The 25,815-nt window shown below is 39.9% G+C and overlaps 2 protein-coding genes across 2 annotated transcripts; one reads left to right on the top strand and one right to left on the bottom strand.

Moving 5' to 3' along the window:
- Nucleotides 1-1,759, top strand: map1lc3cl (microtubule-associated protein 1 light chain 3 gamma, like). Its single transcript, XM_032554428.1, has 4 exons — nucleotides 1-340; nucleotides 449-504; nucleotides 583-689; nucleotides 1,007-1,759. The coding sequence occupies exons 1-4, from the start codon at nucleotides 283-285 to the stop codon at nucleotides 1,194-1,196; spliced, it is 411 nt and encodes a 136-aa protein (XP_032410319.1). The 5' UTR covers nucleotides 1-282; the 3' UTR covers nucleotides 1,197-1,759.
- A 5,234-nt stretch (nucleotides 1,760-6,993) lies between these two features.
- Nucleotides 6,994-25,171, bottom strand: ehd1a (EH-domain containing 1a). Its single transcript, XM_032554999.1, is given in 7 exon segments — nucleotides 6,994-8,128; nucleotides 8,907-9,026; nucleotides 9,028-9,072; nucleotides 10,867-11,037; nucleotides 11,711-11,952; nucleotides 18,527-18,624; nucleotides 24,369-25,171. Coding segments are annotated over 7 exon segments (1,602 nt in total). The 5' UTR covers nucleotides 24,758-25,171; the 3' UTR covers nucleotides 6,994-7,591.
- Between the last annotated feature and the right edge of the window lie 644 nt (nucleotides 25,172-25,815).

Below are 25,815 nucleotides of genomic sequence, written 5' to 3'. Positions count from 1 at the left end.
TCAGGATGGCCTCAGGAGGTTTTCCAGGCGTCTCATCACGGCTTGTTGGGCTGCCGTAATTATACTCTTCTTTTTGTGTGCCTGAAAAGCAGTTTTCAAGTCTCACGCTGATGTGAAAATGCTCCGTTGCAGGACAGTGCGAGTCTCTGCATCCTCACCCAGGAGTCTTTGGACTCCTCCCTGCTCTGCGGCTATAAAACCTCGGCGGTCTCCGCAGCTCGCCGAGGTTCGCTTACTTCCAACCATTGGCCTTTCCAAAACCGTCCCAAACGACGAGCAAACATGGCTCCTTTTGAGAAATCCATGGAGATGACGCCCTTCAAGCAGAGGAAATGCCTCGGTAAGACTCTCTTAGTTCTGTTGCAGCGGTTCATAACGCCAAACTCTGCACATGCTGCTTAGATGATGGTTCAAATTGTGTAAAATAATCTTTCTCATTTGTATTTAGCGACGAGAAAAGATGAAGTGTGCAATATTCGGTCTAAATTCCCCAACAAGCTGCCAGTGAGTTGAATTTTTCCACATATAACTCGTGTTTTTTGGGAGGTTCTTTCTAACTATTAGTTGCATTTTTTTGCTCAGGTGATAGTTGAACGTTACGTCAGAGAGAAAAGCCTCCCACTGCTGGACAAAACAAAGTTTCTGGTTCCCTTTGAGCTAACGTTGGGTCAGTTCCTCTGCCTTCTCAGGTAAACCTTCGTTGCTAGGTAACGGTGCAGTGCCTGTTGAATGTGACCTAACAATCAAATTTAAATGACTTTGAAATTCAAAAATACTTTATTGATAAAGGGAAATAAAATGTTGTTGTAACCTATTTAATTAAAGAGCTATTGTAGATGGTGACGGCTCATTTTCCAGACACCAAAAAACATTAAATTATTACCAAAAAAAACCAGCAAGGTGGGTTTTTTTTAAGTGTGTGGGCTGGTTGTAGAAGCAGTCGAGACCTAAATGTAAGTATAACAGCTCTCCTTTACCTCTGACCTTTCTGTCTCTTGTTCCTCAGGAATAAGATCGCTCTGGACCAGACCCAGACGCTGTTCCTCCTGGTGGCAGAGCGGAGCATGTCCTGTATGTCCTCCAGCATGAGGGACATCTACTCCCGCTTCAGAGACGCCGACGGCTTCCTGTACATCACCTACGCCTCTCAGGAGGCGTTCGGAGCGCCTCGGTCAGCAGACAAGCCGCCTCACTGAGGCAGATTTTGACTAAATGAACTGAAATCACAAAGGGACGAACTGAGCCAAATGAGACACACTTTTAAAATCTTCACATCTGCCTACCTCAATAAACTGTCAAAGACCTCGTCTCAAACTCTGCTGACATTAGAGGACAACATGATGAAGACTCCAGCCAAAACTTACATAATGTAGACAAACATTTTGTTTTTAATTGAAAAAAATCTCCTTTGGATTTTTTTTTACCCATGTTCAAATTATATAAAATGATTGTACTTTGTAATGTTTTTTTCTTTCTGTTAAAAGCTTTGAAATGTGTGTTCTTGCATTTTCCACACTGTCGCAACGTCAGCTCATTATGAATCCATCTATAGCCACCAAACTGTCTCCCGTCTGAGCACTTATTTCTTCTTTCTATACCCTTTTTATTTAAAAAATATACTTCCTCAGCTTCCCTCAAAGAATGTGAATCCCTCCCTTAGGCTCATTATTAAACACAGAAGCGCTTTTAGGTGTCTGTTTGTTCTGTTCTGATGTGTTCTGGGTCCAAAGCACCAAAAATATATTCCTATTTCATCCTACTGACCGGGTGTCTTGTTGTTTTGTATCCTCACTGCCACATTTGTTGCAAGGTTGGTTGAATTTGACGATACCTGATTTTGCAGGATTTGCTTCTGAGTTCGTCTCCAGCAGGTTGACTTCATTCAGGTTCACTGCATTTATCCCAAGAAGAGAGAAAATCAAGTTGGTGGTTAACGTCACTCCAGCAGTTTCAGTCCCTATGAATTAAATAAAATGCAATGAATGACAATAAATGAACTACAGAGCAACAGCAAAATGAATATTTATACAGCTCTGGAAAAAATTAAGAGATCACTTAAACTTATCAGTTTCTCTGCTTTACTTTTTATAGGTCTATGTTTGAGTAAAGTCAACATTTTTCTTTTATTCTGTGAACTACTGACAACATGTCTACAAAGTTCCAAGCAAAAATTTAGTATTTATTTGCAGAAAATGAGGAATGGTCAAAATGACAAAAAAAGATGCAGTTTTTTTAGACCTCAAATAATGCAAAGAAAACAAGTTCATATTCATTTAGAAACAACAATACGAATGTTTTAACAGTTCAGAAATAAATGTTTGGTGGAATAACCAGGAGGATTTCAATGCAGTGGGATCTTCATTGTTCACAGAGTTGTATATATATACATGTATGATCATTTTTTCAGAGAAAAGCTTGTTTTTACAACCATAAGACTTAATTGCACAGGAACAGTAGGATCTGTAATCTGTTCTGACATGAAATGAAGGTGTTTGGAAGCAACTCGTGTATCTCCTCAGCTCCCGAACAAATAGTGGTCTGGAAAGACTGACGAGCCACTGTAATAAATATTTATTCAAATAAAACCTTTCCGGTTTTAATATGTGATCCAGTGACTAAAATTACGTGGCTAATTGCTGAATTTCACAGTTATTTCTAATTTTAGGTGTTCTATTTAAACCAATAATTTAGCTAGAAAGTTTGAGTTCCCCAAGAGAAGCTGATCAGAGCTTCAAGCATAAAAAACAAACAGACATGATCATTAATCATCCGGTACTAAATTCAGCACAGTTCAGCACAGTTGCCATGGGCGACGCGCATTAATGAGATGATCGGTTCTCACACAGGCAGGTGTTTCATTCCTCACCTGGCTCCGAGGAGCGGCGCTCCCACCGCATGATTCTGTTACATAAGGCCGACCCAGTCCCCCCACGGCTGGGGTCAGTGGGACAGTGGGGCGTGGACGACGCCAAGACGAGCCAGAGGACGGAGACACGCTGAGTGACAGGAGTGTAGATGGCAGCACAGAGAGAAGCCGTCTGTGAACAGGAAGGGGAGACTGTGTTGCTCTGATGGAGGACGGCAGGAAAAAGGAAACAGTGTAAATATACTGATATACTGTAGCGTAATGCAAACACACGATGGACAGAAAAAAACACACAGATGTGGAGTCATTTCACACTCCAGTGTTCATTCCAGCAGCTTCCTGCCAGAGCATTAACCTGAACACCAAGAGCTGAGGGGCTTAATTAGACCAACATAAAAATACATCGGAGCAAATAATACGCACAAACAAAACCAGGGGCGATTCTAGGATCTGACCTTTAGGGGGTCTTAGCCCCCAGCGGGTCTAAGACCCATGAGAAGATATTCGTTGGTGCGGTTTTCTAAATCTAACTGCTTATTATTTACATACGTTCACAAACAAAATTAAGAGACATGTTGTCAGTAATTCAGAGAATAAAAAAACAATGTTCATTTTACTCAAACATATACTTATAAAGAGTAAAATCAGAGAAACTTTAAATTTTTTCCAGAGGTGGATAAACTCAGTTTGAAACAGAATCTCTAGACCACATCATGCCTGCCAACATCTGCTAACATTAATGAGACACAAGCAGCAGTGGAGTGACACAGTCCTAGTGGGGTCTGCGCCCCTGGAAATTACAATAAAATCTACTCAAAACTATGCATTTCCAGTCGTTTCTATCTAATGCTGAATGCAACCAGTTTTCCAGCTTCTTTTCAGAGAAAATTCAAAAAATCAGAGGATTAATCTGCGGCGGCGGCGAGGGAGAGGAAGAGGAAGAGGAGCGTCCTGCAGAGAGGAAGGAGAGAGTGACTCTGGATTGTGGCTGGACTCAGGCCTTTTTGACTGGCTGCCAAATGACTTTTTTTTCCCTCTTTTGTGGAAGTGATTTTTAAACAGGCAGAAGAAGTTTTAAAATAATCAGTGATGGGATTTTAAAATATAGAGTAGATTCATTTGCAGAAGTGGAACTCCGGAGATCCCGAGGAAACGTTCTCCACCTGGCAGCAGGGAAATCCTGGATTTTTCTCCAAAGACGTCTGAAGACTTCAGTTCTCCACTTAAAAGTTACATTTTCTGATTTCAAAAGTAAAGCATAGTAAAAATACTCCTAAAAATTTATTTTTTTTCCCCCCCAAAAGTTACTCACATAAATATAACTACCTACCTGACTACAATACAAATTATCTTAATAAATACTGGAAACACAGCAAGCATCTACAGAACATAAAAGTTTCCTAACAAAGAAAATTGATATTTTTCTTTTATGCATAAGTTCCCCTCTGGTTATTTAACATTTAACAACCTGAACTAAAGTCTGACCACATTCAGAGATTAAATCATAAACATAAATGGAGCAGCCGAACCCACTTACTTACATTTTTATGTCAATCCAAAAAGTGAACCAAGATATTAAATATTGACTTTATCTCATTTTATGTAGTTTCAAACAATCTGCCAGCATTTTATTGTCTTAAGTTCAAACTTGTTCATACATTTTTAGTGGAGAATTTTGCTTTGTGAATGTGGGTTTTTGTAGCATAAGAACTGTTTCATATCAGATTCTGCACAGATGATGAGTGTACTGGTGAGGCAGGATATAAAAGTAATCTTTCATCATGAAATACTTTTAATTTATTGGAATAATCCAGGAGCGGAAATTTTTTCAGTCACATTTCAGAGATTTCAGCTCTCCTGTGCCCCCTGCTGGTTCAACCAGTCACTACAGGTTAATGTTTCTTCAAACATTACCACAGCAGGACTCCCTTTATACATCTTTTACTTTAATTTTATTGTCTTAAACTTTCAAAATGTCTTCTTTGTTTTGAAGGGTTGGTATCTTGAGCCTTTTTTTGTGCTCTACTCAGAGGAAGTACCCATTGCATCCTGGGAAGTGTAGTAGAAATGCATAAATCAGAGTTGATCAAAACAGTTGAGTAAAATATATCTGCCACATAGAAATCTGTCCTGACATGAAAGCACAAAGTAAACATGCCCAAAATATAAAACTTATTCTGGCTACAAACATTTGTCTCAGATGTTTCATGACAGGAGGTTGTTCAATAATTGAAAAGGCTGGCAATAAGGGGAGGAGCTGCGTTATACCCACACATCACCTGAGCTAAAATATTCCCAACTAGACGTGTGGCTGCAGCTGCAGGGCAAAAACATTCAAGTCATTTAACAGAAATGTTAAATAACTAACTATCAGATACTAAAAGCTGAGTTTGTTCTGGAAAAAAGAGCAAAAATACAGACTCAGTGCATATTTTTTGAGAATTTTACAACCAAAAAATAAAAAATACCAGGCAGCCCAGTTACAATTACGGTCATAAGAGGGTTAACAGGAAGAATTTCCAAAAAGAAGAACTTCCTTTTAACAGGAAGACTTCCAAACTAACCCAACACTGAACCAACTATTTAAATGTCTTAAAAGTAAGCTCCAGCAAATCCTCATATTGAGGATCTAAGTGATGATGGTGGAGAGGAAAAAGTTCCCTTTAACAGGAAAACTTTCCAAAAAAGCTTGTGCAGAAGAAATGAAATCAAGATTAAATTTCAAGAGGCTGCGTGTTTTGACGCAAATCCGGTTTTCACATTTAAATCTAAATTGTTGAACGTAAATGAAATTTGTTTCAGTTATTGACTTATTAAAGTATGGACCCTGTCTTTGAAATATGTAAATTAAATTTAAAACTAACTATCAAGTAGATACAAAAATTAAAAAAAAGGTATGTATTTTCAAAAATAAATAAAAGACACTATTTTCACCCTAAAACATTTAATATACATCCAAAAGATAATTATCTTAATGCAGCTATACTATGTCAACATAGCCACATTCAATTATTACTAAGAATATATAAGCATGCTATGAAGTTTTGAAATCAGCCCGGGTGGCGCTCTGCGTGTTTGGGGCTGACGCTGAGGGTGAGTTTGGGGCAGGAGCCGTTCAGGTGGGAGCTGGTTGGAGTCAGAGGCAGATTACAGGACGACCAACCGCCCAGAACCGACTGAGTGGACCAGACTGTGGACCGGAGAACCCGGCAGAGGAGTGGACCTGCTTTCCACTGACAGTCGGGATTTAATTCTGAGGGAAAAAGTGAAAACAACAACAACAAAAAAGAGTTAGATAGATAATTTATACTTGTTATTAAAATAAATTAAATATTAGCATGAATGTCATTACATTATACATACTAATACAGAGTAACTTAGGGAAGATTATAAAGGATCTGGGTGTTGACATGTTGGTATGAGTGAACTCCAAATAAATACATAGCCAAAACGATTTGGGTATATTCTACCCTAAATAGATCTAAAATAATACATTTGTTCAAGTGATTCCTTAAAGGAAAATGATGGTGTCCTGTAATAACCATGCCGAAACACAAGAGGGCGCTTCTGTACTCTTACGGATGAAACCTGACCACCATGTGAAGCCGACAGCCTTGAGTGACGCTGGAGCAAACTGGGCATTTGTGAAGCAGAAATGCGTGACCGTGAGTAGGACATCTGAAACGTAGCATTGTGTTATAAGGCGGAAACTGACGCTCTCAGCCGTGATTCAGCCCCACGCCACAGTGGAGGGAGAACAACCTCACTGGTGTGTTTACATGGCTAAACAATCATCCGGCAGCACTCGGAGTCAAAAGATGAATGAATATCAGACTTTTACAGGGTGCACTTCCGGTTCTGTTTATTCTTAGTGCTGTTCAGTCTGCGCTCGGACTGAAATTTTCTAAATCATCTCCATGCGTCCTCAGACTCCGCTAGAGGAGGTCAAGTGTCCGCCTGTTTCCACTGGTTCAGAAATATGCGGCCAGAAGTAACTTCATGGTTAGATGACCTTATACGTCCTCCTCTGGCTATCTTTTGGCTTTCTGGCCTGCAGGGGGCAAACGAACACACAAACACCTCAGCAACAAATTAAAAGCACAAAAAGCACAAAAACCGTGACTCAGTTCAAGTTTTTTCAGCAAATATTTATTTTTTTAATATCTCTTAGCTTTAAAGGCTTTGAATAAGGCTTTCTTCTAACACGCCGTAAATCAGTGTGTCTTCAGGAAGCACAAGTCTCACAGTACAGAACTCCTTGTCATTCATCTGGCAAAATAACAAAAGGGGAAGCATTTGGAAAGAGTAAAAGTTTAACAGTCAGGAAATACAAAAATATAAAGTAATTCTAACAGCTGTTTCAATTCATTTCCTCTTTCTCTCTCTCCAAATGGAAAAACAAAACTATATATCTTTGGATCAACTTACTATAATAGGACTGTATACTTATTAGACATGTTTACACAGGATTCATGAATCCACATTCAGGCCCTTGACTCCATAAACCCATTCTGTCCTTTCATCACCTCACAAAATATAAATCTGAATATCTCCCTCCCCCCTCCAGAAACACTCCAGTCTCTCTCTGGTGAAAAGCCGCCTCGTCCCGGTGCATCAGGAAGCCTGGGGGACTCGCAGCATGATGGAGGACGAAGCTGTTCATGCTCGTGGTTGAACGTTTGGCACTGAGAGTCCTGAACATGAGTGTTGACGCGGCCCACCTCCTTAATCTTGCAGCGAAGTCCCTGCGCGTTTGGACGGAGGCACGAGGTGCTCGGGCAGCGCAGCCGGCAGCTCGTGACCCTCCAGCTTCACCTTGATCAAGTGATTGGCCAGGGCAAACTCCTCATCGTCGAGGTAGCCATCTTTATCCACGTCGGCCAGCTTCCAGATCTTTCCCAGAACCGTGTTGGGCAGCTTGGACTTCAGCATCTCCTTCTTGGCAGCTGCACCGGACACTTTGCCGTTGATGGGAGAGAGGGTGTAGAAGATCTCATCGTACGTAGGCTTGTCGCGCCCCACCACCCACTCCAGCTCGTCGATGCCTTCGCTGGCACCCTCACCGTAACCGTGGCCAAACGGACCGGTCATGGTTCCCTCAAACGCTCCACCCTTGACGGTCTGGCTCGGCATAGCAGACTCCTCCTGGCGCACCATCGCCATGAGGCGGGCGATGTCGTTGGCCAGCATGTCCTCCACGGACTCGAGCAGTTTGGGCTTCAGCGACGCAAACTTGGTGAAGTCCTGGCCGTTCAGCAGCTCCTGAAAGGAAACAAAACAGGAATTGAAGATAGAAATAGATCAGTCTTCAAGAGTGACCAATGGAAGCAGTGAGCAAGAAGCAGGATTTCCTGAGAAACCAGGAAAAATAAATCCCATCCCCATCCTGGTCCTTCCTGGAGGGCAGTGGCAGGAAACCAGGGCAGAGATGTGAAGAGTAAAGGTTCGGAGGTCATTGTACTCTATAGGTTTTTTTCTACTCCGTATGCAGCACACAATTTAAATGAGTCTGTGGCTAAGGGTGTTTTCACACCTGTTAGTCCAGTAGAGTCGGTTTGGTTGGGGACCAAATTTGTAACTTTTGTTACATTTTTAGCTGGTGTGGTTCGCCTTCACACTGCTCTGTCCCAAACCAAGAACTACTGAAGAAAACAAGAAAACTCATGAGCACAACTTTCTTCTTCGCTAAATGTAAACAAAAATGGAATGGTGTCAAATTTTAGCAGCTTTAGTATTTCTATTTTGACTATGGTAAAAGACCACAAGCCATTTTTCTTGCTAGACTCACGTTTTGATTGTATTTACCCAGCATGCCCTGGACTATAATTAGCTCCTCCAGTCTGCTTGCATTGGAACAGCACCAGAGTTCACTTCAAGTGAACTGAGAGAGATTTTTAGACAGACCAGAGTTCGATTGCACATCCACACCTCCCCAATCGAACTTTCTAGGCAAACGAATTAGAGTTGGACTAATGTGAACTAAACAGGGTTGATGTGAACGCACCCTTTGCTTGCTCCCACACTTCTTTTTCTCTCTCACCTGCATCTTTGCAAGGTTGGGGAAGTCTCCAGGTGAGATCTGGTGCTCCTTCTCGATTTTCTGGTAGATCTCTCCCAGATTGGCGATCAGCTCCTTCTTCTTGGAGTCTTTCCCGAACACTGCTGGGCATCTCCTTTTTCAGGGAGCTGATGATGTAGGCCTGCACCTGGAAGACAACAATTGAAAAGAAAATGGTTTTAGCATACAATCTAAAAATGTTTATTTTGCATATTTAAAATTTCTTCCGGTTCCAAAGTTCATTAGAAATTAAAGTTTGATCTTTTGCAGGGTGTATTTACACTATCGTGCCATTACCAAAATATTACTTGAATGCAACATTATAAAACAGCATTGTTAACATCTGGGACAATTTATGGTTTAGGAAAATTTGTTATTGTGACAGGCCTTCATTCAACCTTTATCTGTCAAGAACATCCTGAATTTGAAAACATTAGTTTCCTTTTAGAAATCTCAGAATTACATGAAGAGCTGGCCATTAATCCCAGCCGTGCTTTCAGCCGTGTTCTATCTTGTAGTGATAGAACCCTTAAATTGTCACTATTTGAAAATAAAAGTAAACCTCAGTTTTAGCGTGACTGCTCCGCCTGATTAGCCAGACTTCGCCTCTGACCTTAATATAAATAATTAAGAAGGCAAAAAAATATCTTCTTGTTTTTGCACTTTTAAATGAGAATCAGATCTGGCCCAAATAGGCAGGTCAAAAATGACACAGTACACTTCAGATTTTTTTATTCTGGTTGACCAAAATCAGTGTTCATGTTGCTATTAATTTCTATGTAGAAACACTTTGAGTTGTCTTTTGAGTGAAATGTGCTATTTAAATAAGGCTTCCATTGCCTGTTGTATTTCTTTTTGTTTGTGGTTGATGACAAAAAGCTTCCAAGTTGCACAACAGTGACGGCTTTCTGTGTAACAACTTTGCCATGGGTGGAGAAAACATTTATATGGTGCAAGAGAATTAGAAAGACAATAAAATGAGCAATAAGACTGGAGGATTAGACACACCTTTCTGATAGCGGTGATCTTCCAACACTTTTATCAATCAGGTTAAGTCAACTTGAGGTAATTTTGGTCATGAGTCCAGCTGAGTTTCATGATTACTGTGCCACACTGAGATGGACAATGTGGCATTGTGTTTTCTTGCAGCAGTGGTGATATTTCTTTTCAGCAATATGCTCACAATCGACACCTCTTAAAAAACAACAATAAAGCTGCAAAACTGAACAGTTCTCACTTGCAGTCACACTTTTCCCTTAAACAAGACAAGACTATGTAAAAATGTTTCAAATCATTAAAATAAAGAATGATCAAGCAAAAGAAAAATTACTGTGACTATAATGTAGCTGCAAGCTAAGACCTAGAGTTGATTAGCCTGACTAATCAATATTTTGCTGAAATTGTGTTAGTAAGTGTTTTAGATATTTTTCTTAAAAGTCTGTATTGAATAGAAATTGTTACAATTTTTACAGTACTCCAATGATTATTCAGGATTTTAATTTAGTATTAATGGAGTGTTTTCTGTGCTTAATGAAAACAATTACAATATATGTCACATTTGTATAAATAAAATAAAAGTGTGGTACTAATTTCAGTCCAATCAAACTCCATCCCTCCTTGGTTGTTAAAGAAATGAAACAATCCTAAGAAACAGACTTGATAGAAATCCCAATGGTTCAAAAATACCTTATTTCCTTTTTGCTTGTGGTTTATGACCAATTCTGCTAAGGCGTGGCAACTGAAGGAGCGCCACCAATCACTCTTACTAATTAATAATGTATTAAAACCACAGTAAGCTAAGAGCTGGAATTATGTTTCAACCAAAAGCAACCAGATCCTGTTATTTTTGTTCAATATTTTGTGCTAATATGGTGAGAGTTTGACCCAACATTAGATTGGTTTGCTGGTGTTACTCAGTCCCTCTGATCTTGTTGATACCAACCTTAGCAAGACGTGCCCTTTTGATGAGATCATTCAGTTTACGCAGAGCAGCGTTGCGTGGCAAAGACTGGATGTCCAAGAACAGGTCCTGCTCCTCGGCCTCAAACAGCTTCCTGTTATCAGGAACCAGCAGCGGCTGAGCCCAGAATGACCCGATGTACACACGGACCACCTGAAATAAAGTTCCTACAGGTTAAAAATCACCATTTCCCTCCAGTTACTCTTATCTGAGGACATTTGATCAGAGGTCACAAACATGGCAGCGGAACAGTTTTTGCACAAAAAGTGCAAATAGGATGTGACACAATGTGGTGTCAGTGAAGCAAAAATAAAATGATAGAATGGGCGTTTTGTGGTTCATTTCCTGTTTAAACCTCCTCAATGCAACTCTGAATGAAAGTCAATGAATAATGATCAGCAGGATCCAAAGGTTTCTCTGGGTGATGAATACGGCTCTGGATCAAACATTAACCCAACAGTCAGGAAGAACCATAAGGCTGTGTCACATGATATGACATGGGATTTGAAAAAGGTGGAATTAAAACCATTTTTCGCTTTCAATACGGTCAGGGTGTGAATGTCACAAAAGGATAAATCAAAGATGTCAGAAAACACTGATTTACTCATCTGCTTTACTGGAAACAATGTTTGTCCAGGCCTGCCGAAGGTGGTCAGAAATTTTCCACTGAAATATTTACTAAAGCTCAGAGTCTGTCAAACTGCTAATTAGTCCATGTAGAAGATGTCATTTTGTAGTTTCAGTGGAAAGTAAACTGACAATTTAACAATATCCCTGCAAAATGACCAAGCTTAGGAATTTGATTCAGGTTAAATAAAATCTTTACCTCAGGTGTGTTGATAATTTTTCCCAGTGACCACATCAGCGCTCCGTAGACCCTCATCAGCTGCTGAGTGCTGATCTGATCAGCCTTGTTCAGCACCACGCGCATCTTGTCCTCGTGGTTCTTGAGGGCTCGGATCACCTCGGAGAACTCGTCAGAGATGTCCAGCTTGTGGGCGTCGAACAGCAAGATGATGCGGTCCACGCGCTCAGCGAACCACTCGAGCACTGCCGCAAAGTCGTAACCTGGAGAGAAGAGGAGCAGCGAGGGTGAGCCGTTTATTTTGCGTCGTAGACCCAACTTTCTCTGCTTCTGAGGTATGCGTTTAACAGCTTTACACCTAGAGACTGAAATCTCAGCCCATTCTTCTTTGCCACATAGTTTAGGTTCAGTGAGGCCTCTCTAACACATGAATATGCTTTGATCAAGTTCTCTCCATTGTTGCTTCGGCTGTATGTTCAGCCATTGTGCTGCTGGAAGAGGAACTACTGCCTCAGCCTCAACTCTGTCCCTATTCAGGTCAGCTTCACTTATCTGAAAGAAAAGCATCAGCTCCCAGCATGATACTGCTACCACCATGTTTCAAAGAGGGAACAGCGTGTTCAGGATGATGTGCAGTGTTCATTTCACTCCACACAACATTCTGGATCCAGCTCAAAAATAATAATTTTAGTCTCCTCTAATCACAGCATCTTCTTTCACTGACTTGTTGTGTGCTAAATGAAAACAGGACTTCTTAATGTTTGCCTTTAACAAAAACGTTTGTCTCGCTATTTTTACATAAATGTATATTCTCCAACCTGAACTGCTGACCAGAGTTATGAGCCTCTTATCTGCTTTTCTATGGAAGGCTGCTTTCACATAAAATCGCTTTTACCACACTTACGTTCCACATACCTGAAACTGGTGTATGACTTGACGTTTTAGTAAATTAAGATATCCAATTACGTTCTCACTAGTACAGATGATGTCAGATTTACCATCATTTTCTATGGAAATCTTAATTCAAGATAACTGCAATTACTGACTAAAACATATTTCATATAACAGTGATGACTTAGTCAAAGTAAATGACTAGTTATCATTCTAATTAAAGGTATGATACAAAATCTAAAGTCTATTTTTAGACAGGAGATCTACAGATTTGACCAGTCCAAATTAAATTACTAATTTAGAGATATCTGGAACTATAATTTAGATTAGTCACAATTCCTGTTAATATATCTCAAAATGAATGAAAGCCATCTTTAATTAGGTTTAATTTATCTTGAATTAAAATTCAGGATAGTCAAAGTGTCTTTTTTAGATATCTATAATATAATTACCAATAGTCAGATGGAACTGATTTTATGTTAAAAAAATAAACTTATGCTCTCCATAATCTGTCAGTCTGTTAGCCAGATGACCTTGTGTTGGTATGGCTAGTTTTAAGGCAAACTTTTAGATATAATTGAACATTTGTTCGTAAGAAGTTCAAAGTGTGAACATCTTTTGTCTGTCACATGTGATCTTGATAAAGTGAAATAGTTCAAATGTATTCCAATTCAATGTCATGTTGCTCAAGTGATGTTTAGAAAAGACTTTCAAAAGGCGTCGTTTCTTACTCAGTTAACATTTAACCAGGTGTTTTAAGTTTACAGAGCAGGTCTATCAAGGTACAGACTGTCAGGAGCCTTTAGGACAATCTGACTTGTTAATGAACAGCATGTTCTGAAACAGAGCTCTCTAGTATGCCTAAAAACGTTAGCATGTAATAAAAATAATAATAATAATAATAAGCATGAGCTGCTGAGATCAAAATGCCACGGAGGGGATAAATGCAACTACAAAGTTAACATTCAAAGCAGAGCAAGAGGCAGCAGAGAGAAAGTCAGGAGTTGTGGTTTTGATTAGTGTCTGTGTATCATCTGATCGGAGAAATATGCAGCTGGTGTAAAAACTCATCTCAGCTGCGGTTCAAATGCCGCCAGATCTGCTGCACATACATTCCAACATGGCTTCCTTTGTCCCCGTCTGAATATACCGCAAGAGAGACGAAGATAAAGACAGAGGAGAGGGGAAAGACTGCAGAGGGCTAGATGGGGGCGAGTGAAAGTGAAAGTATGAGGGAAGTGTAAATAGAGGAGAGCAACATAGGAGGCAGCTGCACTTTGAGCACAAAAGAGTCTGAGGTTGCATGCCCACTGAGGGAAATGAATGGGAGTGTCTGAAGTCCAAAAGCCCAGAAGGCTGCTGGTCCAATGTTCATTCCCTCGTGAGCTGGATTTGAAACCCACTTCAGAGAATCAGACACACAGACATCTGCTGAGGCCCAGACTGACTTCTAGTGCATAGCATCAACAGCTGAGAGGCCTCCGCCGTCCTGCAGGGACACGACGAGATAAAGCCAGAAACCCAAGACAAACATGAACAGAGAACCAAATAAAGATCAGCGAGCATCTATGTGAACGTTTAGAACAACTCCCTGTTTAAGACAATGGTTCTCTAATTTACAGCAAGTCCCTTCTCAGGAAAAACCAAGTTGTCCAACTAGCTCTTATTATGGCATTTTAAAACAGTCCTGCAGCAGAGCTTGACTTTTCAGATTGTTGTTTAATTTTGAGTGATGGTCATTTCTTAGCTTTGCAGTTTTGGTCGTTTCGCGCTCAGCTTTTTCCATGTACAAAATTGTGCCGCCTACCACAAGATGTTTCACTTTCACAACTGGCCACTTAAAGGGATTTTCCATATTTTAATCATAGTCCACTATTATAGTCTCTCAGGCTGATTTAGAACTGGCAAAGTCTGAAGTTTCATACCAAAGTGGACGTCCGAATCAAATATGGCCGCATTGCATTGAAAAGTTCTTAGATTAAAAAAAAATATTCAGTTGCACTTTGATTTGTTTGCATCACGGAACATTTTTCCAGAGCAGCACAATATTTGTGTATTGATCCTGATACTGATTTGTGCAACAGTGCAATCACAAAGAACCGCTGGGATGCAATATTTGCTCATCTCAAGTGCCATTTACTGCCAGTAATGACTCTGTATTGTTGGACTATAGTTTTCATGGCTCTTGATGTCCAAACTTCATGTATTTTTAGTGATGAAATGTGAACGCTCACAAAGAGATGTGGGGACATTCAGAAATTCATTCATAAAAAGAACACAATTATGAGATAATCATTCATTAACATTATGGTTGTAGCTTGATATAGATGCTAAAACTGTGCAGCCCTAAATCTTGTACAGGCAATACAGTTTTTCAAACCATAACCAAATGCACATGTTGCTGTTCTTTTCCTTTTATGTAGATCCAGCATTTTACTGAACTTTTATTGCATTGCTGGCTTAACATAACTTCCCTTACTTATTTTTCCGTAGACCATAGAGTAGAAACTGGAGCCTTACTACAGAGCCTCTTAAATGATGATGTGGCCACAGTGTTCAAAAGAACTGAGTGTAGAAAAATGCATCATCATTGCTGGCAGCAGTTACTTTGGTTGCTAACCACATCATTGAGCAAGAAACAACTGGCTGGACCTGGGAAGCTGTTGAGTTGATTTCTGTGTGATATTGTTCTCAGATTCAAGTTTTGACTTTAAAAGATCAAGTGAAACAGCATAATTCTCCAAATTGTTCATATACATCGCATTAAAACCACCGACTAAAAGGCAACTCAAGTTCCATCAGGGGTTCCTGAGCTGCAGCTCGAGAACCTTTGGGGATAAAAGTTTGAAGGACGTTTATCAATTTTACTTTCAAATTAGTGTGCTTACTATAAAGAAAGAGTTTTGGTTGAGTTCGGTAAACGACTAGAAAGACCAGTTTTTGTTGGCTGTGAATACATTTGAGAGACCCTATGGGTCCTCACTTAATTATTGGCACTTTTTCCTCGAAAATCTTGATTTGATTTCTCAGAATATCTAACTCTACTGTTTCCTTAGAAGGTATTTAAAGTGCTACTGGTAAATGGCAAATCAGAGGTAACTATGGGAAAGTCAACAGATAGTTCTGCAAAATCACAGTTTCACTATAGCTTTAGTAACTTCATAGGTTAGTCAGGAACAAGAACAGAGGCGTACGTGCTGGCCTAATCAAAAAAGCCCACAGTTTCTCAACAGAAGGGAAGCATTCATGAGTTGAATTTTACAGTTTCATTGTCTTTGGGAGTTTTACTGAAGCTTCTTCAGATGAGCAGGTTTGAACTGAGAATGAAGTACTGCTGGAACACATCAAACAAGAACTGATGTAAAGTTTCCTGCAGAAAGGTCCAGACAAGCATGTGCCCGTCACAGATGAGCTGCACAGGTCTGTTTTTATTCGACACAGACCGTACAGTATGTCTGGATTACCCTACTGTATCCATGTTTATACAGATACAGAGTCCGGGATGGCGTGCATTCAGAAAAGGCTGAGAGTAGGAATGTGCAAGTGTATATGAAGAGAAACAAAACGGAGGAAGCCTTGGATTTGCTCCGCTCCTCCGTCAGAGAAGGTCACCTCAACCTGGGCCGGCCTCTTCATTCATGCAAACACCTGCAATACGTTTCAACTACGGACATCTTCGTCATAGCAACAAAACAAAGACACTGCTCACAAAACTTTAGGGAAATTTCAGCTTTCGGGTGAAACTTCAGGATGAACCTAAAACGCACTGCGACCTTTACAGGAGACCTTAATTTGACCTTCTCTGAACTACTGAATGAACACGTTGGGTGTTTCAGTTCTCTGACAAGGAGCTTAAAACTGCAAAACTCATAACAGGTGTGTGATCCACAAATCGATCAATAAATACTTGGTTCAATCAGTTGGAATTTAAACAACCTTTATGATGTTCACATTTTGACATCAGGAGACGAAGGCGACACCCAACATCTGATCAGCAGCACCTCGGCACGGCGAGGCTTCAGACACGGATGTTCCCAGATGAAGTGGCTCAGAGTCAAGGTTGAAACAGAGAGACAGAGACTGGAAGAGTCACCCGCCTCTGCTTTTGTTTCAATGCACTGCTTCAAGATAAGTAGAAATATACAATGGTGATTTCCTTAACTTTCATGATATAACATAATTTTTTTTACATTTTCTTTAAGTTTCATCCAAAAGCCAAAAATATCTAACTTTTTGAGAGAGGTGTGTGCAACATTATCACGACATTCATCTCCTTTAAGAACTTCAAAATGAATTTTTAATTCAAAGTGACCTTTAAGTAGAAGTGTCTGAATATAGTGTGCTGTGAACGTATTCACACCCTTTGAACTTTTCTACATTTTTGTCAAGTTACAACCACAAATATGAATGTATTTTACGAGGATATATCAGCATAACATATTTGTTCTCTTGAAATATGTCTCTACAAGATTTGCTCATCTTTTCAAAATTCTTCAAGTTTTGGTAGGAAGAAGAAGAAAAAAAATGAGCCAGAGCATCTTCTTCAACATGTTTACTTCGTGGTTGACATAGTTTATGGCAAACTATAAACAGAACTTCTTATAACTTTCTTCTTGACATAAAGGCCAGATTTGTGGATTGCAAGCTGTCCTCTTGAATCTTTGCAGCTCCTCCAGAGACACAATGGGCCACGCAGCTGAGTCTCTAAACAAAACTTTTGTCTGGCCCAACAGTGGCTCAAGTTTATAACCTAAATCGTGCTTTGAACTGCAGCATCATTTTCTCCATGATGCTGCCGTTCCCTCAGATTCTGCTTGTTAAATTGTGTCTTCTGAAGTAAACTTGTGAAAGGCTCATTTTAAAACACACACAACACTTTACTTTTGTAATTTAAAAAAGTTCGAAAGACTAAGTACATTATTCATGCCACTATATAATTGACTATATGTTGATCTATCATATCAAAGCCAAATAAAACAGGTTAGAGGTTGAAAAAGAAATGAAAAACTATAGATGACTAGTTTTGCATTGACTTTAGCTTAAAAAAATGAAATCCTAAACTACTTGGTATTTTTTTATTTGTGTGTTGCTTCCTCCTCTGTGAAATAAGAGACAGTCATTTAGAGCAGACCAATGGACTCTGCCATTTCACTTCACTTCCTTTAACCAAGGAACAAAAACAAAGCCTCACTGCTTGTATGTGCATTTCCTCATAAACTAACTATAAATCAGGTACAAAAAGCAGAAGCTTTGATCAGCGGTATTCCCATCTTCTCTGCATGTTTTGTAAACTCACCAAAAGCTTTTTTTAAAAAGCACATATGCAGCAACGACCTAATAACCCTAAAGGTCAGGCTGTTGTGGCAGCAAGTCAAAAAAATATTAAATGTTTTAACCAAACAGCCCACTGGGAAATAAAAAATTACAGCACAGGGCTACTAGAAACAAAAATAACCAAAGAGGATCAAAATCTGAGGTTTTCCCTGGTGGGTTAAAGAAAGGGCAGCATTAATAACGGTACATACAGAAGATGCGGTAGGAGCCTCCACACAGAAAGGCAGGAAATGAGCTTCAAAGTGTTACACGGCCTTTCCTTGTTTCTGTCGAGCTGTGTGCTTCTCTGCTACACTGGCAAGAACTGGTTATGCTTTGCCTCCTGGGCGTCAGAGGAGTTAAATACAGGTTTGACAGCACTCTGAGCAGACTGCTAGTTTCAGTGCAGGAGCACTCGGCGAGCAACAAAACACTTGAAAAAGACGACAAATATATACTGTAGATGCTTTCTTTTTATATCTGAACTCATTACTTCCTCTTGGTTTATTTTGCATTTGTGCAAGACTATATATTTTCACCACTTAGGGGTTTTCGATCAGAGGGTGTGGTGTGGTGCAACTAACACAAGTGAATTTGTGTGTGTGTATGTGTGTGTGTGTGTGTGAAGCAGACCTCTGCTTATCCTCTGTTTTTCTCCAGACAGGATTCCAGGAGTATCAATGATGCTGATGCTTTCCAGAACGGGATTGGGCATCTGGGCACACATGAATCTAGATGGAGGGGGAACAAAGAACAGAGAGAACGAGTGTAAATTAGAGCGAGACAAAAACGAAAGCAGACAGAGGGATAGGGGCGCTAGCAGAGGAGAAAACCAGTTGAGTGAGGTTTTAACACAAACTTGGCTTTCATGAGCAAACTGAAGCTATTCACTTCTTGCTCTCTAAAAGGTCATTATTAATCCCTTATTTAGCGTTACAGAACAAAATTGTTCTTGTTTAATTTTTGGCAAAATGGTTTGCAAAAACATTTTTATTTCATCAACATCATAAGTATTAAGTTACATTTTGCGATTTATTATTTAGCGTTTAAAACTCAAAGTTCTTTTTGAACGTAGGAGAAAGTTTAACTTTTCTAATCGCAGCTATACTATATCAATTTCTGAAGAAAATTAAGAAACCATCACACCCCAAAGCTGCAACCACAAAAATGTTACAATGCTGATTATATTACAATTTTTCAACATTCATCTAAAGCTTGCATTACAGTTTTGGGTGAATTTAAAAACAATTCATCCAAATTGTATGGAAACATCCATAATCATCCAATCTGAACAGACTTTTCCAAACTGTGTGGGCACACAAACAAGTATTTAGTGGTATAAACAGTCGTAAAGATGCAGGTAATGTTTGTATACTCAACGGTGAAGACTCTGTGCAGATCTAATACACAAACATTAATCAAGCTTGACCGGTTAATTGAGCTCACATTGAAACTTTAACTGTCGTTTGTGTATTTTTCCAACAACAAAAGTGAGACAACATGGCTACTGATTTTCCGACAGCATAAAGACGATGATGTAAGGAAGATGAATATGGAAATTATTGGAAAAACAAACAATAAATCTTAAAATTGTAGGCCTGACTCCTTCCCAGATCAACATGATTTACAACAGTGGAGCGCCTCAGGATGTTCACAGGCCTTTAAACCTTAAAGGGGAGTCGCACACGCCAACAGAAATCTGAAGAGCAGACGCACACATGCCACAAAGCGTGGGAGAAGATGACTTGTTTAATACCAAAACACACAGACCCACTCAGGACAAAGAGTTAGATTGTTAAGACACCCCATAGTTGAGAGTATTATGTCTCACTCTGCTGCCCCTTCAGCCAAACAAAACCGATACTCACAGCATGAGCTCAGAGGCACCGGGTCATAAGACTGGGAAAACCATGCTTTCACATTCCTGCTCCAACCACACAAGCACTACTAACCCTAACAGAGATCCTGCACCACATGCAAGATGGAAATGGAAAAAATGACCAAGATCCAGGCAAAAAAACAAAACAAGAAGGTAGGAAAATGACTCCTTCCATTGAGAGCTGAAGAGTGGTATCACCTTACTGTGACACTGCTAGGAAAAGATAGCAGCCGTTCTGTTTTCTCCTCTCCTTCTCCCTCAGATCTTTTATCAAATGTCATTCAGTTGGAAAATTTTTCAAGTTTTCCATCTAACTGTCTCTGCTATGCTTCGCGGGACAAAATGCTCGGATCAAGTTGAGCTGAAATTGTAAGAAACAATGTGCAGATACAGAGACAAGAACTCATCTACTGTGTGATAATTTATCATAAAGACTGGAGAACAATCATCACTGTTAGGACAGTTCAGGATGAGGTCAAAGGAAAACATTTAACATCATATCTGGAATTTTCTCCTCCAGTCATGACACATGCCTCCTGACCTTCAGCCTTCTTTCTCATCGTAACTTCAACTTCCCATATTGCAGAGGAAACGAGCCGGCTGTCACTCACACTGGAAACGTGACCAATCGCAATTTTCCACATTTCTTCCTTCAAAAAAAAAAAATCTGAATCATGATTTTTTTGTTTCCAGTTGTCTATAAAAATCTCCAGGTACCTTGAGTGTGTTGTTGAAGCACACCGTGAGGCTTCGCTTGGCTCTGGTCCGGACTCAGTAAAGAGCAAAGTCAGCGCCCTGGAACAACAGGACGGGACGGAGCCGGACAGTGTGGGCCAGAGCGGAACCTAAGCTTTGCTGACTCCAGTTTTACTGACTAACGGCTTACAGAAAACACAGAAATACACCGGGGGCCCCCAGACTGCAGCAGCACAAAAAGTACATCAGAGCCAAAAGGCATACGCCTTCTAATAAAACCACTAAAAGTTTTATTAGTACTATCGAGTTAATTCTGAGGACACTTGGTTGAAAAAAAGCAAATGAGAAACAACATAAGGTTTCCTCAAAAGCAGGTGCTGAATGTGTGAGAAACTCATGACTGATTTCTGTTTATGCTCTTCATAAATAACTGCTTACTCTGAAGGTAGGACCCACCTGAGCCTGGTAGTTAAAGGCTAATCTGCAGACTGAATAACTATGGTTAAAAGCTGCACAGAAGGGCTGACATCACAATCTCATCAACTCAACCAATTAAGAGTCTGATCTTGATTTTCTATTGCCACATTTTAGAAATGGCAGGACTACAGCAGCTGGCTGGATGCAACATAATCAAGTGAAAATTTCAGGTGAAATGTACTTGTACTACTTGTCCAGATCAGCTGAAACACTAAATGTAGATTACAGTTACTAACGTGTGCAATATTATACCCCATGGACGCAACAATACTGCAAAAACCTAAAACCCTGAAACAAAATGAAGCCTCTAATCAGAAAGTATGTGTTTGTGTTTCAGAGTTTGTGTTCTAGCTGCAATGTGCTTTTGATAAGATTGCTGTGGATGTAAAAATAATCACCATATGGAAACTCTGATGCACTCTGGCCTTAAAACTAATATTTTCATGTTTTAGTGACAACAGAATAATTTCTAATCAATGGGTTATTGAAGAAAAAACTGTTTCTAATATTTAAATGGAACAACTTCTGGGTGGTTCTAAGGGCACTGATTGATCTCGAGGGTCAAGAAAGTAACTTTTATAAAAATGTGTTTACATAAATGTTAAAACTGCCACTCTGTTTTGGGAGCTTTTAATGAGAAATAATCTGTGAACAAAAATTAAAAAAAAACATTTTAATTAAACAGAGCTCCTCTGCCTCCCTCCTGTGGTTCTACAGAAATACATCACTCAGTAAGAAAACCAATCAGGGCCAGGAGGAGGGTCTTAGTGCTGTCAATCACACTCATGTACACACTGCTCAAGATTGTTGGTCTGCTGCAGCTGTGACAGGAATGCTAACTAGTCTTAGAATTCATAGCAGGCTCTGTTGTGGGGGAAAAGCTGTAGCGTAGCAGAGTGTAAGGATGAGGGTGTGAGCAGCATAAGGGTGATTGACAACACCCAGACCCTCCTCCAGTTGTTTCTGACCAACCAGAAGTATTTCTGCAGATGGCAGGGAGAAAATAGAGGAGCTCAAATTTTCTTCACAGCTCATCTGCTTCATATTATACCTGGACAGTGACTGTCTTAACAAATATGCAAGAAATATTTTGCATGAGTTACCTACTGCAGCTTTAAAACATAAAAACTGGCTTTATTATTTTGAAAAACATAAATAAATCACAAATTGGAGTTATCCTGCTTCATAGTTGAGGAGTCAGGTAAATTCCTGTTCTGAATCAGAAGTATGTTGTCCAATTAGTCAAAAATAGACCTACAACTCTATAATGGCAGAGTTTTTAATAAACATTTTATTTATCTTAAGCACAGCTTCAAATATTCCCCTATGAGCCTGAGACGGAGATGCAAACTGAACTCAATAAAGCTACATAATGTGAAAGTACTTGACTCAACAACTTGACAAATGATGTGACAACAAACAATAAGCTGTTGTTTAAATTAAGTCTTATCTGCTTTCCTTTTTGGTCTTTAATGAAGTTTGAGCGATAAATAATGTCCGACAAAAACCAACATTTCCTACTCTTTAAAAGTGATATGTGAATTCTAATTATTACACTTTCCTCATTATGAATGATGGTTACTTGGCAGACGCTTGCTCCCATTGAAGATAAGAACAACACTCCACATAATTCCAGGAAGGAATGTCAAAGGATATTGATAATAGGAAAGAGGCCCAACTGAGCAAGTCCCAACTTGAGTGTTTATCTTACTACAACTCATGGCAACATAACAAACAATCTGATGTCGACAGTAAATTAAGATTACAATAACTAAATAAAACCAGACTGCACAGAATTCTGGCTATCTATTTAGCTGGACATTTCTCTGTAGTTCACATTATCTGGAAGATGGAATGGGAGAGTCCCGCATGCTCAACCAGGAAGTGACATCATGTTATAGGATGTCTGAGCTCATAAGAAATTCAGACATTGTATAACAAGGTCAGGTGTTTTAGCTTTAAGCAAGCAGTCATACCTTTGCTCTCCGAGCCCAACTGGGAGGAGCTCATTTGACACAGCTAGTGGAAAACTGGGGGAAGTTTCAAGTGTCTCTGGATTTCACTTCAACTTAAGTCATACCACTGTTTTTATTTAATACCATTCCTAATATATGTAATATTCATTTGTGTCAGTATGTTCAAAAAGACACCTGACCTGGGAAATACCTCTGACTCATTTGAGCTTTAGGAAAGACATAAGTCATTCATAAGATGGGAAAATCCATTCCAACAATTCTACGGGAAGCGATCTGGAATGTCCCAACAATCTGGATAATCACTCTCACAGAACGACCTCCCATGAGCCAAATTAATCTGAACAAGAAAGAAACATCTGTTTGCTTGACAGTTCACACCACAGCACTGTAGATAAGACAGTAAAACATCTAACCCTCTGTAAGTTCATAGGACAGAAACAGAAAGCTTATAAGAGGTTGGTTTCATCTTCTGTTTTATTTTGAAAAGTAAATGAACAGCAATTTCTAGGAAGCATTTATTCAGACGTTTGTAAAACATGGGATACTTCACCAGGATTTGAGAGAAAATTAAGACTGGCTTAGAAGTTTATAACACAGTGAAACTTTCTCAAAGTTTGGGATGAATTAGGTTCAGGAATCACACTTCATTTTGAATATTAAAACCAGGTATAATCTTAACTTTAAGGGGAAAACTAAGAACTTTTTCTTATAGATCTTAGATATTTGGCCAAATGAATTACTTTCTTGGCAAACAACTGAATTAAAGACATCTATGCAACCTTGCATTGAAACACTGCTGAGCTTAGTTATAGGAGCTGGCTGGTGTTGTAATACTTATACAGCCAGAAGGACGTGAAACTTATGGCCCTGGCTTAAAAGGACACAACAAGGTCAGCATGCTGCCAAGCCGCATAGCTCACATTTATCCAGGTTCCAGGGAATATGCTGTTTCTTCAGGATCAAATCTGTCCAGAGGAATTTTGAAAAGTACTTTTAAATACCTAAAACAAAAAAGAGTGTACCTGTGATGTGAATTTGGACCCAAGTGAAAGGAAAATAGCTTCCTTTAATTGATTAAACCATTGGAAAGTACCTTCTTTTCTCTTTGCTATAAACACACACACACACAGGTGGCGCTTCCACCTGTCTACTGACACTAAACGTGCATTCCTATAGGATGATGAAAGGAGGAGACCTCTCACACTCGGGGCACTTCAGTGAAGATTGCTCAACACCACAATGTGAATTTGCCCAAGAAAGAAAAAAAGGTGTGGTGCATGTTAGGACTTGTAGGAGGGTTGTTTAAATCACATATGATGTCTTTATGAGACTTCTGCTCCCTACACCAAGTAGTGAAAACACTCACCTTCGAAGAATAACCTAAAAACTCAGGTACTATCAGTTTGTTTTTTAGTGAGCACTTTAAAGTTCACAGGGGGTTTGTTACCTGTTGAGAAAGGCGTTTCCAAAAGCGTTGAGTTTGCGGAAGGGCTTCTTGGGGTCCACCACCAGGGCATTACCCGGGATCACCCCTTCCTGCTCGCCGTGCATCACCGCGATGAAAGAGTCCGTGGTGGGCTCGGGGCCAATGCGCATACCGGGGAAGTCCTGCTCCATGAGGTGCCGGATGAAGGTGGTCTTACCGGTGGAGTACTGCCCAACCAGGAGCACCATTGGCTTGTTGTCGAAGTCGGCATCTTCTAGCGCCGGGGAGTGGAAGTCGTGGAACCGATACGTGTCCTCCAGCGGGAACAGTTTGGTTCGGTAAAGCTTCCGCAGCCCCTCCGACACGTTCTGGAACAGCTCGGGGTCCTTCTTCAAGGTCTTCCTGAACATGGTTGCTGGTTTTTACCCTTCAGTAGACACAGCTGTGTGGGTCTCCCCTTGACTGGTTGTCTAATTAAGCCGTGAGAGGTCTCTCACGCCGACAGGAGATTAGCTGTCTGTGAGCAAGAGAGTGAAACAACGACTGGGGCGAGGTCTTGCAAGTTTAGTCCCCACCCTCCTCTTCGTTAGCTTACCAGTGGCCACGAAGAGCCTTACTCATGAATGGCAGGGCTCCGCTCAGCTGACTTTAACTTAATTCAACAAAGCCACCGTTACCCCACTGTGAATACCAGGCTCCCTGCTGACAGTTTCCGTCAAATGCACCGAGGTCGTGAATGGGAAAATCCGTTAAAAACCTTTTGAAAGTAGCTTCTCTCTTAGCACCCGGCTGTCAGTTAAGAACCACCATCACCGGAAGTGTTACTTCACAATAAAAGTCTCAACGAACCAAAGCAGTAAATCCCGTATACCACAGGTGTATGGCAGGCTGAGGTAACATATAATTAAAACAACACGCCATGTCCCTAATAACTTTATGACGAGCATTACATCAGCAGATAAAAGACAAATACAGTGAATTGATATATAAATGGCTGATTGAGGAAGGAAAAATATATTGCTACCTGACGTAAGTTGTGCCAATTAAGCCAATAAAGTAAATTCGTCATTTTAAAATTCAAGTCAATAATGTTTTATGTGGTTAATATATTGACTAGTTAAAGTCCATTTGTTGATTAAACAGTGTCAGACACGCCTTAACTTGTCTGTTATTTTAGTAAGAAATAGCATTATATGATGTATTATATGATAAAACATTTGCCATATAGCACAATATCTTTTATTGTTTCAAGCACAAGCCCAGTAGGAAGCATTGTCTTGATTAGTGTCTGATCCTTAAGCATCTTTTCACCATGTTGTGAATTGGTTCAGGTTTGTTCCTTTCAGTTTCACAGTTAGCATCGCTGCGTTGCCTTTCTGTTACAGGGCTGTGAATCTTTATGGGCTGTGAATCACGTTTCTGCGATGGGGATTAGGACATCTGTTCAGTAATATACACACTGGTCTCA

The sequence above is a fragment of the Xiphophorus hellerii genome, chromosome 23 (genome assembly GCF_003331165.1).
Source record: "Xiphophorus hellerii strain 12219 chromosome 23, Xiphophorus_hellerii-4.1, whole genome shotgun sequence".
NCBI classification, from domain to species: Eukaryota; Metazoa; Chordata; class Actinopteri; order Cyprinodontiformes; family Poeciliidae; genus Xiphophorus; species Xiphophorus hellerii.
The sequence above is the reverse complement of the archived record's forward strand: the minus strand, read 5'-3'. Positions and strand labels throughout refer to the sequence as shown.